General features: G+C 40.2%; 1 protein-coding gene and 2 long non-coding RNA genes across 5 annotated transcripts in view; 2 read left to right on the top strand and 1 right to left on the bottom strand.

Annotated features, from left to right (window-relative positions):
* Positions 1–14070, bottom strand: part of fancl (FA complementation group L) — a 23967-nt gene extending 9897 nt beyond the window's left edge. For 2 of the 3 annotated variants that reach the window (XM_015057252.1, XM_015057250.1), the window contains exons 1-9: positions 13464–13805; positions 12961–13019; positions 12784–12844; positions 12324–12380; positions 12006–12103; positions 6885–6981; positions 4745–4813; positions 823–973; positions 397–480 (exon numbers count right to left, since the gene is read on the bottom strand). In XM_015057252.1, coding sequence (XP_014912738.1) covers positions 397–480; positions 823–973; positions 4745–4813; positions 6885–6981; positions 12006–12103; positions 12324–12380; positions 12784–12844; positions 12961–13019; positions 13464–13550 — 763 coding nt within the window. In that variant the 5' untranslated portion in view covers positions 13551–13805. Of the gene's footprint in view, positions 1–396; positions 481–822; positions 974–4744; positions 4814–6884; positions 6982–12005; positions 12104–12323; positions 12381–12783; positions 12845–12960; positions 13020–13463; positions 13806–13981 lie in introns of those variants that run through there. The other variant, XM_015057251.1, reaches the window with a different exon arrangement.
* On the top strand, positions 14044–16235 carry LOC106962682 (uncharacterized). The gene is made up of 3 exons (XR_001428033.1): positions 14044–14131; positions 14611–14714; positions 16133–16235. It is a non-coding gene; the product is annotated as an uncharacterized LOC106962682 (long non-coding RNA).
* A 325-nt stretch (positions 16236–16560) lies between these two features.
* LOC106962683 (uncharacterized) overlaps positions 16561–18466 on the top strand; it is a 41835-nt gene continuing 39929 nt past the window's right edge. The window contains exon 1 of the long non-coding RNA XR_001428034.1: positions 16561–17736. This is a non-coding gene — a long non-coding RNA (uncharacterized LOC106962683). The remainder of the gene's footprint in view (positions 17737–18466) is intronic.

The raw sequence follows: 18466 nt of genomic DNA, 5'->3' as shown, positions 1-18466 counted from the left end.
TTTATATACATATAGATTTTTTTTTTTTTTGTTTTTAAAATATAATTGTGGCAAAACCAAAAAAAAAAAAAAAAAAAAAAAAAAAAAAAAAAAACACTTCTGAAGACAGGAGTGTTATTGAACATAGCAGGTGTAACTAGGCTCTTTTCTCCCTGAGTTTTGCTTCCAAGGCACAGACCCCTCTGAAGGAAGCTGTAACGTTCGGTATGCTGCATGACCTCCAGGCAGCAGCAGTCACCTATTTATAGTTCCCTGCAAACTGAATCATAATGAGAGGATGCTTCATGCTTTAATACATTGTGTCAGTTGTTGGGGTGTAATGCAGTAGATAAACTTGTGTGCATGCTGTGAATTCCTGACTTAGAAGTGGAACTGTGTCTGTGGGCTCCTACCCACCATGATCGGCTCCCAGCAGGCAGCACTCTGGCAGCATCTTCGGGTGCCGCGGATCCACCTCCACCTTGATGGACACGTTGTTTCCTGCACACATTCACAGTCAAAAACACTTTATAGATCCCAAAGGGAAATTAAACAATAATTAGATGTGGGGCTGATGGGGACGGGGTGTGTAATTCAGCCGCATGATCCCACTTCACGTGGGTTTAAAGAGTCGGCGTCCCGTCCACTGACTGTGAAAAAGTATGGAGCAAAGAAATAGTTGCTTCTTATGACGTCACAACCAAATCAAAATCTTTCTACTGAAATTAGAGAAATAATATCCTTACTCCCTTTAATCTATTCATATTTACAGCAATAGCAGTTCATTGCTTTTGCTTTTAGTTTCCATCAACAAAATATCAGCTGCGTCGACGCAAACTTTACCTATGGCAATCCGCCTCATTGTGTCGGAACGGCTGGGCTTCTCCGGCTCTAGAACCCAGGTCTTCCCGTCGATCTCATCCAGGACGTCCCAGAAGTCCGTCAGGGACTCCAGAACCAGCAGGAACTGACTGTGGAGCTGCTCCAGAGTACTCTGCGAAGGCAGAAACAGCATCAGGGTCAGCGACAAAGTGCTGCATTCTGCTTTTAAATGGACATTACTGAGAGCCGTGCCATCAATTATCCACAACCAAACCCATCAAAGTAAACAAGAAAAACTGGACCGAATATGTACAAGTGAGGATTTAGTCAAAGTTAAACACAGAGGTGTGGGTTGGTGCAAAAAGCTTCCGCCGTGACATTTTCAGATTGAGAGGAAAGAGAGCGTTTAAAACCAATCGGTTAAAAACTGCAGCAACTCAAGCTGCAATAAGCACGCTCGCATAAACACGAGCTCTCAAAGCAAAGAAAGAGATGCTGATAGAGGTGCGGGAGAGCAATGCAGATGGAAGGAGAGGGAAAAAAATTAGGGGAAAAAATGAACCAAAAATTATGGGTCATTGTGCCAGCACAGTGCACACAATTAAGCTTCGTCCAGGTGCTGAGAGCCTCAGCAATTACAGCCCAATTAATGCCAGCACTATGACTACAGTTAGAGCCCAGGATAACTACTCCAGGCCCGGTTCAGCTGTTACTTAAATTCCTGCTCGATCAGAGAAGAACCTGAGTGAGAGCTGAAGGCTGCAGAGGATAAAAGGAGTGGAGTCGGAGCCGAGCGTTGCTCCTTGGCTGTCTCAATCAGTTCTCTTTATCTATGTATGATGTCTCTCCCTGACCTCCATTCAGATCTGAGAGCAGAAATGCTGAAGATGCGGTTACATCGCTCTGCTTTTAACCCGATTCAACTATTCATCTCCTCGCCGGTAACCTCAGAAGCAGTTTTTCTTTTTTTTTTTACAGAAATGTATCTAATGTACTTAGAAACTAAAAATGAAACATAACTGTCAGTTATTACATTGAATCATGTCTGAATTTACTCTTTTGAGTGTAAAACTCTGTTTATGTCTTAAATCTTTCCCCAGAGACAAGAAAACTCGCTCAAAACTTAAATTAAGACAAAGTAAGAAATTTCATCACACCTGAACGTTTGGTTAAATGTAAATTGGTGGTTTAGATCATTTGGGGGTTCTGTTGTGAAGCTAAGAGCAGACAGTATCTAAACTCCAGTCGGTAGGTAGACAACTGGACATGGAATGAAATATAGAATAACAAATTCTTTTCTGTATTCGCTCTGAACTCATCCAGACGTAATGAAATATTTAAACTCGACACTTCCAGATTTTCTAGAGTCAGACTGTGGAGCCTTTGTTATCACATGTTTATTCATCATCTCTATCTTCAAATATGCAGTTTCTGGTGGTTGACATATGGTAGAACCTGCAAGCACAAAGGACATGAACAACAAACACACACACACACACGCACGCGCGCGCAGGTTTATTTCTCTTCCACATCTTGTTCCTTACAAATGCACTGAGTGGCACATCTTGGCCCTGTAACAGAGCAGGCAATAATTACTCATTCAAATGAACATGTCAGGGCTGCCGACAGACAGGCCCTTCCCCCTGCATGCACACACATAACACACAGAAAACACACACTTGGCAAAGTTAAGACCATGCACACACGCATATATGTATGCACACACAAACACACGCACACACGCTTCATGTCGCAGAGTGGGAGAGATCCATCAACGGCCCAGCAGGCAGACAGACTCCATACGGTAGCGCTGTTCTAAGCTGCTCCTCACTGTACGCCTGCCATGTATCAGCTCTCACACACACACACATACATTTAGCTTCTCTTTCCTCTAACCCACCAACTCTCTGCCTCTCTGACTTCTTTTAACAGCTAATACTGACATATCTCAGCTCAGCTCTGCACTCCTCACTCTGCAATCAGGTTCTTGACTTTATTACACGCCAGGAAGAACAGTCCAGTTCAGTGCTCCGTCATAGTGTGTGTGTGTATGTGCGTGTGTCTGTAAACGACACACAGACTCGGAGGCAGTGACAGAGATGAAAGAAGAAGGACGACAAACAACAATAACGAGGGAAGCACAGGGACACAAAGAGCCCACAGCTGGTTCTACATCAAAGCACCTTTACGGCAATTATAGCGGACTAAATTTGAGGGGCTAAAAGGAAAAGTGTTAATCGAGCAGGTGGAGACCCGCTTCGTTACATTATGACTCACAATGATTCAAGGATTTCTGTGGAGCTCCTCGTTTTCTCCTCCTAAAGGCCTCAATCCGCGTAAGACTATGAGGGAGTGACGCTACATTCACCTCATCAGATTGAAAATGACACATTTTTGGATAAGAACAACAAAGAAGAACATTTGTTGTTTCCAGAAATAATTCTGTAAACACTTAGGCCCGTTTCGCACCTACATTTCAAGATTAAAAAACAAACACGGGGCTTGAGCTTTCCACTCTGACGTGAAGATGTGAGATACCCATAACCCATCTGTTGAACATTCATGGTGGTTAATTTGCTTTCACCGTTCAGTTGCAAAGACCAAACCACGTAAAAATTGGTGTAAATTTTGTCTCCCTTAAAATCGGGCTGTTGAGAAAGCACACACCTCCAGATTCCACCCACACTCAGCTGTGCTGCTGTCTAGGAGAATATTTGACTGAGAATAATTCATGGATTTCTGTAGCAGTACAGCTTACAAAACAAGACAGTGGACAATTTACTGCTATGTTTATAATTAAGACCAACACTGTAAAATCATTTAAAGGTTTAACGGATCAGAATCTAAAAAAAACACACATTTGTTCAGTTTTAACCAATGTAAGTATTACAAACTGTGAACTACATATGACCTAACATCAGTTCAGATTCAAACAGCTGCTCAATGTAGACTTAAAATATTTATCAGAAATATTTTTCATTCATGAATATGTTAAGAGTTTAACAAAACCAGGCCGGTTTCCAGTCCAGTCAGCGGGATCTTGTGCTATGAGTTCATGTTCCCCTTTAGCAAAAACGCTCCCACATTCTCAGATTGGCACAGTTCTCAGTCCATTTTGACCCAGTTTTAGAGTATTAACAAGGTTTAGGAGGAATTTAGTCCACTGATTTTATTCAAGGTCAGGCCTTATATACAAAACCTGCCAAAACTGAAGAGTGGATGAACAAACACTGGATGGATGGTGGAATAAAAGAATGATGATGCTTTTACAGATGGACGGTTGCTACGCTTAGGGAAGGCAAGAAATATTTTTCCATGCTCTATTTTCATTTATATGGCCCGTTTCATTCTCCCACACAGGAACGTGTCCAGACTGAAAAACTGATTTTGATCACATTCCATACTTTTCCAGACTTTATAAAGCTGTGAAAAAATGTCTGGTTCTGAGTTCTGGTCAGATCTATACTTCCCATCTCTGCCACCGCCTGAAGCAAACAATGAGACTAACGAAACTCGTTCTCGCGTCTGTTCAGTACAAGTCTGAAGAAAAATCTACATTTCTAAATCTAAAATTTCTTAGATTGTCAATTCCTAATAGAAAAAAGACAAACAAAAAACTAAACTACATGCAAGTTTAAAACAAAATGGTTTGGGTGATGTAATCACACAAAGTCATAAATGATCTGAGTGGTAATGTACACACTAATAATACTTTTCCCGTTTAAATTCAAGACATATTAGAAACAAAGTCATGTTATTTCATTAATTAGAAATTTATTTACCCGCACAGATTCTCATCACCCTCTATTTCATAATGGAGTGGATTCAGTAGAACTAACTATGGCCTGGTTAACCTGAAGGGATACTAAGAGGCGAGAAGGTGTATTCAGAAAAATATCTCAGTCCTGTAACGGGTGGTCTACCTTTTGGCAGCAGTCCATACCTGTGGTGTCCAGGTGATGGTCAAAGGGACTGGCAGGTCAGCTGAACAGTCAGGAGCCTCTGCTGGATGCTGTGGACGCAGCAGACAGAGGCATCAGCCAGAAATACAAGGGACGGGTTTAGATCAAAACATGTTTGGGAATTAGAATGGCCCAGTCAAAGCTCAGATCTGATATGATGCATAAACTTCTAATAAGGTATTGGGAAACTTTGACAAATCCTGCTGGTTATTCTATTTGCTTAATATTTGCTCTATCAGCTCTAAAGTTCAACAAATTTCCAGATTTTAGATATGGAAAACACATTGATATGTTACCGTTTTCAAATGATTCAGTAAAATAAATGCTATTCCACCTTTTCTTTATTCATTTAGAAAATGAAATTAATACATTTTATTTAATTTTCTAAATTAAATTAAATTTAAATCTTTCTGGCAGTCATTTTTAAGAACTAAGCAGAGTTAGCCCAGATTTAACAAGCTGGTAAAGCCAAAGTCGAATCTTTGGTAAACCGCCTCTGTTCACCTTCAACATTATGAAACTCTTTGTCCTTCCCCAGTCCTCCCTCACTCCCCAGTCGTCCAAGCCTCCACGCGTCCATGCCAGTGCCGCCTCTTCCAGAGCTGCGTCTGGTGAGGAATGACCTGGCGCTGGATCTGGGGGAGGCAGCTGGAGGCTGGGAGGTGCCAGAGGGCTGAGGAGGGCCAGGTGGGCACAGTGTGGGGTCTCACAGTCCTCCCTTATCCCCGGTGGACGTCATCCCAGCTTAGGTAAGCACCACCTCACCATGACACCGTGCCCACACTCTGCAACTCTGAGCTCCTTCCACTCCTGCTGCCCAACAGATGCCTTCGTTGACTTTGTGCACTAAGAAAACTTTTTAAAAACTATTGCGCTTTAAGCTTTAACCTATATTGTTATCCACGTTCAATTTTGCTGAAATTCAAATTAATGATATGAGGAGCTAGAAACTCAAAAAGAAATCTAGTTTTTAAAGTTTGGGACGACTTTTAAAGTTTCTAAACAAGTCATAGACAAATTCAAAGGCAGCGATACTGTTTTATCATTAAAAAAAAATAAAGAATCAAAGGATTTTTTTAGATTCTAATTTTTAAATACTGATTAAATCAAACCAAAACAGACATTAATGAAAAGAAATAGAGCTAAATGTGGATAATTCATCAACTCAAAATCACAATCAGCCAGCAAACTCAACCAATATGGTATTTAGAGCTAAATTATAGTTATCTTAACTAATGTATAAATATATACAATATTTTGGTTGCAATGGACTGCTTGGATGCTATATTTAGTGGTAAATTATGTTTCCCGATAATATATCTGACCTGCTGGATGGACTTTCACTGCACCTGTCGTTACATGATGCAGGTCACGTAACGACATAAAACACAACATAAAGCTGACAGACTGGACAAGGAGATCACAGGAGCTACAGAAATCCACAGCTTAGTTGGGACTAAACAGACATTAGTCACTCATTCCACAACTCTAGCCTTTTTTGGAAAAGTTTGGCAAAATGGTTAAATTGTCGAAGGAAAGCCAAAGAAATCCCTGCTGTATTTTGGCAAAATGCTTGTAGGAGAGACACAACAAGCATGTGGAAGACAGTGATCTGGTCAGAGACTAAAATCTGACCTTTTTTTAAAATCAGCATCCAAATTTATAAATGTGGTGAAAAAATAAATAAATAAAGCAAACTAAGCCTCTCTCTCTCTTTTGGCCAATGACTAAAATGCAAAAATGAACTGAAATGAGAAATGAAATGACAGCATTGACTGACAGCAGCGGTTATGCAGATTAGTGTGAATTTATTGGTTTTCTCTGTGCACACAGGAAGGTTTCTCCGTCCTGCTGAGGTCTGTGAAGAGATGCATTATCTGAGTTACATCTCAGTCACAGCAGGTTATCGTGTCTCTCCACATCCTCTCCAGTCTGACCTACATTTAGGGGCACAGATGTAAATCACAGATTCCCTATCATCTAAATGAATGTTTCCCAGTATGCAGTTTTGGAGAAGTTGGCCTGTTGTGATTTGGACTCACTGCAGGTCGCCTGATGATGAGCAATTTTTGTTGGAGTGACAGTGATCAAGTTGCTGTAAAGTTACTGCGAGTGGCCCACCTTTGACTTGAGTCTAACAGTGAGAGTGTGCTGCCTTCCAGAGGAGTCCTCGGCCCTCAGCTTCAGTGTTTGGAAGTCCATGTCTATGGAAAGCATCCTGAGGAAGGACAGAGCTAATTAGACCTTCGCTGATCTCAGTGCCCACTCTTGATGTGCATTTTTAGAGGCAGAGGACCCGAGGCTCACATGGAGACGTGGAGAAATTGTGACGAAGAAAGAGAGTTGTGAAACTTGGGTGTAACCATAAACGTAATTTGATAACAGAAAATGCAATTTCACAAAAGAAAAAAAAAAAAAAAAAAACAAGCTATCCAAACTAACTGAGCTCTATGTGAAAACGTAATACCCCCTTAAACCTAATAACCCGATGTGCAATTATTACTCCAATGACACATCCAGCTTTTCTTGGTTCATCAGTCTTTTACATCGTTATGGATGAATGTTGTCCCACTACTGTTTGCAGAACTGGTTTAATTCACCCGCAATAACGAGGGTTTTCAAGCATTGTAAACCTGTTTAAGGTGGAACACTCAGTTACGACAGCAGAAAGCAGAGCAGAATGTTCGAACCACAGTGACGCCACCTTGAGTGAGCACTGCAGACAAGATCGATTCCTCGTGTGTTCTTGAGTTTGTTAAGATCAGGCAGGAAGTGTTTTTGCAGATCTCTTAGCCTACTCAATGTTGTTGGACAGTTTTTCTTTAAGAGCTTCTATGATTCTGCAGGTCAGAGAATAATGAGGCCTGGGTGCAGCTAATGAAACTGAACTCAGCTGTCTAGAAATGTGGTTATAGCAGTTAGTTTTTGGTTTAACAAGGGAGGCGATTATACCTCCACACAGAGTTTAGCTGGTTTGGATAGCTTTTTTTTTTTTTTTTTTTACCTTGATACAAGAAATCAAAGCTGCTTTTTTTTTTGATTTATTAAGATTATGTTTATCTGGAGGGAAGAAGGGGATTTTGAATGGTTTCTCCACATTCTGTTTTCTTTTTTGAAATGTATACAGACCTAGAAAATACTTAAACTTCACACATGAGCAGGAAATAACAGAATAGGCCGCTAGGACAGGCACTTCACTTAGAAATGAACTGTCACTGTATTGCGGTGGCACTTATAGAAGTGGACTTAAACTGCCAGAAAATAATGTGTCTCTGGGTGACTTCAGATTTTGGAGTCATCCTATAAATCAGACTCTTCTTCATGTCCTAAATTAAATCTATTAACAGGACAAAATGCTGATGTGGCGCAACCATTCACCAACACCGCTGTCAGATTTACGACATCACGACCGTTTCAACGAGTGATAACCAATCAGAAGTCCACCTCTGATCTACTGAGGTCTGAAGACAAAACACTGATCTGAGACAAAGCATCTACACAACCCTTGTCCAGATTTACAGTATATTACAATGGTGCTCTGTGATGAGGCTGACAGAGTTGTATATCTAGCCAAGATTTATAGAGCGGAGCGAGAGATAAGTGATGTTCAGACACACACTTAGGGACATGATGGAACGACGGGAGGCGCTGTCCATTTGGGTTCAGCTCATAAAAATGATCAGGCCTCTCACACTGAAAGCCACAGAGAAGGACAACAACAGCATCAACATGTCAAAGGCAAACAGAGTAACATCTTCAGGAAGTCCTCAAAACAGCCAGAAAGTATAAATGCATGTAACAGGCAACAAATACAAGTAGAAGTGAGCAAAATGGACTCAGAATTTTATTATGATATTTTGTGGTACTGTCATAATGATAAAAATAATGATGGAAATCTATTTATTACTTCATTTTTAGGTAACAGTATGGCTGTGACTGCATGGCACAGAAATCATAACGTCACAAACACACACAAAAAAAATTAAATTGGCTTCTTCAGGACCCAACTTAAGATGTTTGATTTGTATCACTAAGCTGCACACAGCAACAACTTTTGATCATATTTTCCAAAAATGGAGAAAATAATAAAAATATTTTTTTTTATCATGTCAGTTTTGTTATCTTATGTCTTAATAGCGTTAATTCAAATTTGTCAAGACAACAATAAATCAAAATTCTTATGATAAACGATGCAATAAATGCCCACCGCTACCTTCAAGATCACTTCACAGATCAGAATAAAACTTAAAATGAAAACAATATGATGGGTAATCATTTTTTTTTTCTTAATCCAGTGGTAGCATCATTCTGTTGGACTGTTTCACTATCAATAAAACCAGAACATTGAGCAAAGCAAATATAAGTAGATAAATTAGGCCAGCATTAAGCTTCTGAAATGACATTCCCAAAACCTCCCCAACAATTGGAAACTGGAGCTTAAGAGCCTGGCCTTTGCCAGCAAACCAACTCATTGAAAAATCTGAGCAACCTGGAGAAGAAAAGTTTAAATAATTATGTCAGTATTAAACCCCCCCGGATGAGTAAACGGCTGATTGCAACTGCATCAAAAACATCCACATGTTCATCTCCATTGCTACAGGGTCTCACACCCCAGAGACCAGGGACAAGCCGCCACCCCGTCTTAGCTGTGATGGAATCAGCATGATAGTCCAACCTCTTGCTGGGAAGACTGATGAGAGCTTCCCATTTGCAACTCCGCAGCAATGTGAGCCACTTCTACACCATGCAAATTTAGGTGAGATTCGATATTGTACTCTGTGCATGTTGACAATGTGATTCATGAATAGTGCGATCAACACTTTCTGTATGATGGATCACAAAACACACATGTAAAATGCAAACAGAGGGCCGTGGCATGTACAAATGGAGGGGACAAGGAGAGATATGCACTAATTTTATACAGGATTAAGACGTGCAGATTCACGAGTCTGGCTCGTGGTGTTATTGTGGTAACCGGGACACCATCATTACTTAGAACTTGTAACCCGGGAATTCCCAGTACTATTAGAGATCATGTTTGTATTACAGGATTAGGGGGAGTAATTTATTAGCTGGCCTAATAATGTAAGAAAAACAAAGATGGAGGAAAAAAAGCTTGTGTTGGTAGACCTAGAAGGCCCAGCAAAAAAACACCAACACAGTGTGACGGAGTGATAACACCGCAGTCGGAAGACGTGAAGTAAGCCCTGCACGTTCTCCAACAGGTTGTGAACACGGAGCACCAGCTGCGCCCATAATGAGCCCAGGAGCCATCAGGGCCATGTTTCTGGTGGAATCAAGTGATAGCAGCTGACCTACTTGACCCCATTTTCCATTAATTAGCGCATTTTTCGTCACAGGTTTGCCATTCGCAGCCTAACAAGATGACCAAACTAGGAAATGCCAAATAGAGGCACGTGGAGGGGAAGAGAAGACTCGCTTTACCTGGTCCAATCAGCAGGCACTATTACAGCTGAAACCCCCGGTGGCTATTAGCACGGCACATACCAATTAAGACGCTAAGCAAATCTCGAGTGCTTTAGAGATTGAGGCCCGCTGTGTATAATGCTTTCTAACCGTAACACCGCACTGAAAATGATGTCAGTCCCATTTCTAGCATTAAGCATACCTTCACCCCCCATCTCCTATTAAAACCTGAGAGTCTTCAATTAGAGGCATTTGCATTTTGCTAATATCATAATTGCAGTCGTGGTCATTAATAGGGAAGTGGAAAATGAGTGTGGTAGTCAAGGATTAATCCGAGCTGAGGGAGAACACATATCTTCCTGCTAACTGCCTTCTCCTGACGACGGTATTAGCCGGGCCCGTCAGCGCACGAGAGCTGAGCTTTATTAAAGGCGACCTGGATTTAACTGTAACTCAATAACTAAAAATAAGGAAGTCATTAAGAACCCCTCGTTAATGTGGCCATGTGTTGTTGAAAGCTACAGGAGAGGGAGGAAAAAAAAAAAAAAAGACTGCTCCATTTAGCCACATGAGGCAGGGAGGTTTTCATCACCCCAACTTGATTCTACCTCTGGGGAATAAACAGGAAACTTGAAAAATGACGTTTTTGGAACTTTCCCTTCCACTGTTGGTTCAGATTCTTACACAGAGCTGATATGAGGATCAGTTAACAGAATATGCTCCATCAGCAAGCAATTCCACTGACAAATTGCTTCCACAGTGTCCTGGGACCATGTAAGTGGGAAATGGAACCATGTTAACATGCTTTTCATTAAGAAATAAAAAAAAAAAATAATTGTTTTGGTATTAGTTGGGTTCCTCTGTAAGCCAAAACAGTTATCTAAAGCAGAAATTAGGTACAAACTGATTCAGTGGAGTTTCCCACGGTTGCTCTGAAATACATTTCTCTGAAGCACCTGAAAACTAGACAATTACATTTTAATTGTTTTATTTTACAAAGTTATGCAAATGTAAATGTGTTTGGGTTGATACTTTAGTAATTTTTTAATTATTATTTCTTTTATTATTGGTATCTGCATGAATAAGGGGTTAGTTAGTTGATATCCACATGTTGCAGATTTTGGATAAATTGCAAACTCTGAGGCCATTAACATTCTACTGTTCTCCACATATAAACTACTGCTGGGTCAGAGCTTCTGTGTTTTTTGTGTATCTTCTCAAAAAAACACTTGTTCACACTGAGCCACGGTCTGCTAGAGGTTTCTTCCTGTTAAAGGGGAGTTTTTACTCTCCACTGTCGCTACATGCATAATATTAAGCGATTATCTACTGTCAACCCCCAGCTCCTTGAGGAGCAGTGAATGCTGCAAGTCAATGACTCAATGCAATTTGCACTTTAACAAATACTTCTCATCTCTGATTATGTTTGCCCTAAATTACTATCAAATGCTTCTGGTGAAAATAAAATCTTCAGAGTATCATAATTATACCCCATATTCCTGTTTGCAATATTCATCTAAGTTGCTTTTTTTGTTTGTTTTTTGTGTGTTTGTTTTAAATATACCATTCAACAAGAGTGGATACTCATTTGCCTCATTAAAAAAAAACACCTCATTTAATATTATCAGTACTCAAATAATATAATTGTGTAGTAAAATGATTGTCATGTAATTTTAACTTTGTTGCTTGAACAATTTCAGCCTCCACTGAAACTGTTCAATGGGAACATTTGTGTGTCTGTTAAATGATTGTTAAAGCTGAATGCTACGTTTGAGCGTTTTGTTAACATTCCTTTAATAATTTTTCTATACTTACTTATCCCACCCGACAGTCTCCATCTCAGATATGAGCAGGGAGTAATATCGAGGAGGCGGGACGGAGCGACCCTCGGGACATCGATTCAGAGCCACTTCCTGCAACAAACACGCAAAAAGAGCAAATCATACCGCTTCAAATTTATTGACCAAAATCATTTCACCACAAGCCAAACTGTATTAGATCCGCTTTCCTCTAAACCACTTTAATCAATTGAATTCTCATAGGATCATTTAATAACATAAAGAAACAATCTAAGGTCTACGTGTGCATCTTTTGCTCATAATTATACACATCACATGTCATCCTTGTCCTTACCAAGACGGTTTTCAACTCCAGAATGAAACCGCCAAGATCCACCGACTGCTGCAGCCTCTGTGAGAAAGACACCCTTGAATGAAGGTATAATGAAGTGACACCGTCTCTTTTTGCTTTCCTTCAGCCAGCCATTCAAATCAAACACAGTGTTTGTGATTAATGCGTGCTGCCACCCGTTTAAATAATTAATGATAGCTTAAAGGCTGTGAAAATAATGAACTTTGCAGCCCAGGGTGAAATATCAATCTCATCCAAATAACCCTGAGGGGCCCACGTAACAAATGCGGACATTTTCCAGGCAATGTTAATTAAACAGTGGGGGGAAGAAATAGAAGGGCACAAAGAAGGCAACATGACACGGCGATAAATACACAGGAAACGACAAGATATTAATCAGAGAAGACAGACACAACGTTTCACTTGATACCGTGATGCCACAAGCAACTGATTATACATTTACCTGCTTCACTATGTGCTCATAGTCACGCAACAGGTGTTTCAGCTGCCAACAGCAGTGCAGCCTGCAGAGACAAAAGTTAGGAGCAAATGCAGCTTCTTTGGTTAGAAAAACACTCCTTATGAAATCAAGCTGGGCTTTAATGCAATTATTAATAAACCAAGGCGATCCTATTAGTACCTGGCCCGCTTCAGTTGGAGATCTGGAGGGAGGAGTATTCTTATTCTGAAGTCTCTTCCCTGGAGAAAACATACCTTATAAATGTAATGTAACGACAAAACCAACACAAAGTTAAGCATAACTGTGGAGTGGAAGGAAAAGAGTTCATGGTTTTCTTTTTTTTTTTCACGAACAAAACAAAAATCTGAAATTGCAATTAATTTAAAACTAATTTATTTTGGGGAATCAGAGTAAAAGGCTTGAATACAGACTGCAACCGTTACAGATGAACTGTATGTTTCAACATGACCAAATAGAAGAGTAATGCAAACTTTAAGGGGACCTCACATCTTTCCATTACATTCTGTTGCTGCCATGATATTTGATGAGATCAATAAAACAACTGTAAACTCCTGGCATCCTGTTTACATTATTTAAGTGTTTTCAATGACGCAGATACTTAAACAGGTTGGACATTTGCTCTATCAAACCGAGAAAATAGATTTTTATGCGAGAATATCTACCTGTACGGTTATAAACCCATCATAGACTGTTTTCTTCTTGTTTAGAGGTAAAAGCAGCGGGTTATCGCGTAATAATAAGCTCTCCATTTAAGTTTATGCAACTTTCAGCTGTCGAAGTATCAATGTCGAGTGTTTCGACGCAAACGTTAGTAATCCCACCCACGCATGATATCGGACGAACTTTCATTAATTGGGTGAGCTATGACAGGCTAATTTGCTATACTTCAAGTAATGTAGTTAAAAACACAAGAAAAGCCAAACCGATAGCAAAATATCCGCTTCCCGCCACCAAGAGCAAAACAGTACACGTCACCCAGTTGCCTTCGAGGGCCTTCGAAAAATATCGGAATTTACACTTAGTCGCAGTGTTACATTTTAACATTAAGGATATTGATATTAATACAATTTTTTATATATCTAAAACTTGATAATGTTACAGAAAGCAATGTGATGTTTCCATTTCATGATAGTCCATGCCGAATATTTTTGTTGCATTCGCGTTAACTCGTATATCTGACCTTGAGTTGAAGACGTTCTATCGTCCCTTTCATAGTCCATACCTCCAGTTCATGTCCTCGTTTCATCACTTTTTTCGTTCCTTACTTCCGCTTCCTACACGGTGTATTGAAAATAGCATGTCAGTTTGTTTTTAGAGTATTTGGAAGAAGGTAAGCATTGCAAAATCCTGAATTTTGGATTCAATCTAAATATATATATTTTTAAAACATTCAAAAACATGCAAGATTTTTGAATAACAGATGGCTTCTTCTGTAATGTTCCTAGTTATGTCATCATGGTTATGCTAGTTTTTGTTTTTGTTTTTCTTAGAAGACAGTCGGTCGGTATTTTTGAGGACATTACTACAAAAACGCTAGCAGAACAAGGGATTTGGCAGTGGGGCAGTGTTGTCATTTGGTAGTACTTGCAGCAAGAAGGGTTTTGGGTGTGAATCCCAGTCTGGAATCTTCCATGTTCTCCCCATGCATACGTTGGTTCTGCAGTTACTCCGGCTTTCTTCCGCAGTATAAAAACATGACTGCTAGGTTAATTGGCCACTTTAAATTGTCCTTAGACTGTGTGTGTATGGTTGTTTGTCTTATGATGGACTGACAGCCTGTTTATGCTGTACCCCACGTCTTGCCCCCAGAGTGCTGAAGATAGGCAACAACTCCCATATGACCCTGCGGTGATAACCAGTACAGTGGATGGATGGATGGATGGATGGGTTGCCAGGGATCACCAACTTTCCAAGTAAGCACTGCGACTTCAGGCACTGCTCTATTTGACTTGAAGCAACTACCCTTTGTAGGTGATGGCCACTCAGAGTGTTGTTAAAATGTTTTCAAATAGTTAAATTCTCAGTACTGTAAGCATTTCAAACTTGAGTCATTTTTGTGGTGAATTTATTATTTTGTGAACTAATGTACTAAAGAGCTGACAAGAGCTCATTTTTTTTGAAGTGAAAACTGTGGGGAAAGAATGTAATTTCTGGATTTATTTTGTAGTCTCAAACACATATTCTCACATGCTGCATTCCTCCAACTGACTTTCATTACTATTCCCTGCAGCATATAAGTTCACCTGTCCCAGCTCCCCTTCACATGCTCCTACTCTTGTGGATCACAGCATCATCAGCTGAATCTATAATCCACTCAGACTTTTGGTTGATCTCCTGTGTCAGCATGACCATCTCTAGAGCAAACAAGAAGGGACTCAAAGCTCACCCCAGGCTTAATTTCACCTCCACCTTCAACCCACCTGTCACTCCCACCTTACCTCTCACCACTAACTCGCCACAACTGGCTTAGAAAGCATGGCACAAGAAATTCAAAAACCCATGGATTTAGCATCCATTTGAGAAAAAAAAAAAAAAACAGTAAAAGGAAGGAGATAAATCTGATGGCAACGAAAACATTATTTACTTTCTTTCACAGTATAAATAACAGGCATAGCATACTAACAGACCAAATTTTGTTAAACTTTTTAAGGCTTGCTCATATCTTAGTGCCCACAGCACATTTAAATATTATAAATAATTTCATAAGAAACACGGTAATGCTGTTACAAATACATTTAAGTATGACTTTAACAAGGGTTAAAGGGACACTTTTTAGTTTTACATCCTTTTAAATTTGCAACAAGACCTGCGCCGCTTAAGTTTGATGCACTGAAATTGGGGCCATAGGCATTGCACCTGCTCAACTCATATTCTGTTTTGTGAGAAAGCTTATTGATAAAATAGCTTAATAAATATTAATCTACAAAAATATTCAGCTTCAAAATCTATGGGAAAAAAAACAACAACCCTTTCCTCCATAGTGAGCAATCTTTTTCACACATTTAAATAAGAAAATGTGTCTATATTTCTAAGAATTAACATTTACTTATTAGTCAAATATAATTACATGTCATCAGATTTTATTGATTTCCTTTAGCAAAAACCATCAAAAGAAAACCCAAACGACATAGGCTTTTCAGAGGTTACTCCTCATAGAAACTGGAACGGCATTAAGTTTGAAATTGTTGACTTTTAAACTTCTAATTTCAGCTAAAACAGACAGAGTACATCTTTCCAGCTTCTCACTGTCACCACTCAAGTTTTCAATAAACTCACTGTGATTTTACATCTTTCCACTCCAAGTGATCTGTTATCAATATTGATTTCACAGAACCCCTCTTCAAACAACCACCAACCTGAACTGTTCATACAAGGCTGAATGGATCAGTCCAATTATACAATCTGAATGCCAAAGACAGAATCGAGATTCATTGGACCAGGCAATGCTTTTTCAATGTGGTTTGAATAGTGTGTGTGAACTGCAGTCTCAAGCTCCATTTTGCACAACACCAGGACTGTAAAATGCAAATGTTTTGTTGCGTTTTGGCCTCTCATTTACAGAAACGGGGTTTTTGGCTGGACATAAGGCAAAGATTTGACAACAGGATCCAGAGCGAAACTTTTTAGAATGCTAATCTTGTCCGTATGAATACAAATCGGAAAAGTTTGGAGACCATGACATCAGCGTGTCATCTTGTGCATTAAGGCCCGATTTTCACCTGCACACTGCACATCATGAATGGCGGACCTCCATCTTCTGTCTTCGATTTGCTTTGCCAAAGTAAAACCTGGCCTTTGTGGAACATTTATGCCTTCAGCGAGAGACTGTATGTGCCAAATGATGCGTTCATCTCTATACGTGGCAATGTTTACGAAAACACACCTGCTGATCAGAAAGTTCTCAAAGCTTCTTCGCCTCCTGCAGGCCTGGAATGCACACTACATCATTTCATCTTCTCCTTGAGCGTTTTCATGCCTCTATTGAGTAGGAGCAATTTCTTTTTTTCATTTACACAGCAGGAAACGGTTTTTGGAAACGTTGTGTAACCATGGCCTCGATAGCAGATAAAAGTGGCTCCCATTGTGATCTTCTGCAGCTGTAGCACGTCTGCCTCAGGGTTCAACTAAGTTCAGAGATTTTATGGTACATAAATAGAGCTACTGTTGCCTTTCTATGATATTCCATGACTGATCGAAAATATTCAATCTAGAAATGGTTTTGAGTGAAAATCTAAGCAGATTAATAGTTTTTGAAATGCTCAGACCACATGAACAAATATGCAGTCAGTCTCTTAGATCCTTTTCTGTATTTTGAACTTCATCAAGTTTCCCTCACCACATTCAGATACCGAAATGTGCTAGAAACTGCTGCCCTGTGATTAGCTGATTTTCAGCAAGCGATCTGAAGTACCTCCTGAGATCAATTTCATAACCTGAACGCTGACGTTCAAATCAAATGTCCTGCTCAACTTTTCCTTACATATGGCTAATTAAACTGCAGAAAATGCCTCTTCTCATCCAATGGAAATTTATTACAACAACAACAACAACAAAAAACACTGCAGTATTGCACACTTGTCCTTCACTTTCCTTTTGAGCCGGTATTCATTCCTGAAGCTGTGAGCGGGAGAACACAATGTGTGATTACTGTATAGAGCTGGTGAGGGGAGTGTGTCAAGGCGTGCATGATGCCACACAATGTGCCTGGAGAGATTGATGTTTTTGTCATCCACCTGCTTCAAAGCTGTAAAGAGCCAGCTGATGCAAACAGAGAAAAAAAAAAAAAAAAAAAAACAAGAAAGGCAGGCTCACAAACAAAAGAGGGAGAACCTCACTGCTCCTTCTTTGCACATCTGTTTTGGAGGAATATCTGATGTTTCTGACGCGCACTGGGCTCGAATGAGCACTGAATCTGAGTCTTGCGCCTGGGAGTGGGTAAGTGCTGAATGCCCTTTTTTCTTTTAGAAAATAAGTCTTTTTGTGATTATTGTTTTTTTGTTTTTTTTTCTAAGGATTTATCTCTTTATGGTGCATCGCACAGCGGCAGCAGGGGGAATGCGGCTCCCTCACTTTTTTTTTCTCTCTCTCGCCGTGGCTCGCCTTGTTCTTTCTCGCCACTGAGAGCAAAGCTGCAGCCGTGCAGATCGGCCGGCTTTAATGGCATTCCGGTTGTTGGAGGGGGAAAAAAAAAAAAAAAAAGGGCGTCAAATTGAAGCGCGAGAGGCGAGCAGAGGGGCAGATGCGTGCGGTTGGTGAGCTCTCTGCCGTCCTCTCTCCTCGCCGTCTGCCTCTTTGTCTGACCCGCCGCTCTGCCTTCCGCCGCCTCGGGTGCCGGGCTCCGTCTGCGGGAGGAGTGATCTATGGTGCTTTGTTTATCACTGGCCATGGTCACTTCTCTGGAACGCAATTGGCTGGAACCACGCCGTGTGGGTCCTGCTCCCGTCGTCTCTGCCTCTCTTTCTCTCTCTCTCTCTCTCTCTCTCTCTCTCTCCCCCGCTCTCTCTATGAAGGAAGACACAAGCCAAGGGTGCCTTGTCCGACGTGGCTTTAAAAAAAAAAAAAAAAATCTCGTTCTTTATTTCTTTTATTCACGCTGTTTTTTTTTTTTTTTTTTTTTTTTTTTTGTGGTTTTTAAAAAAAAAAAAACACATTTTTCCCCCCCCCC

This window comes from Poecilia latipinna, unplaced genomic scaffold (assembly GCF_001443285.1).
Source record: "Poecilia latipinna isolate Pla-1442-1.1 unplaced genomic scaffold, P_latipinna-1.0 Scaffold1448, whole genome shotgun sequence".
Classification (NCBI taxonomy): domain Eukaryota; kingdom Metazoa; phylum Chordata; class Actinopteri; order Cyprinodontiformes; family Poeciliidae; genus Poecilia; species Poecilia latipinna.
The sequence above is the reverse complement of the archived record's forward strand: the minus strand, read 5'-3'. Positions and strand labels throughout refer to the sequence as shown.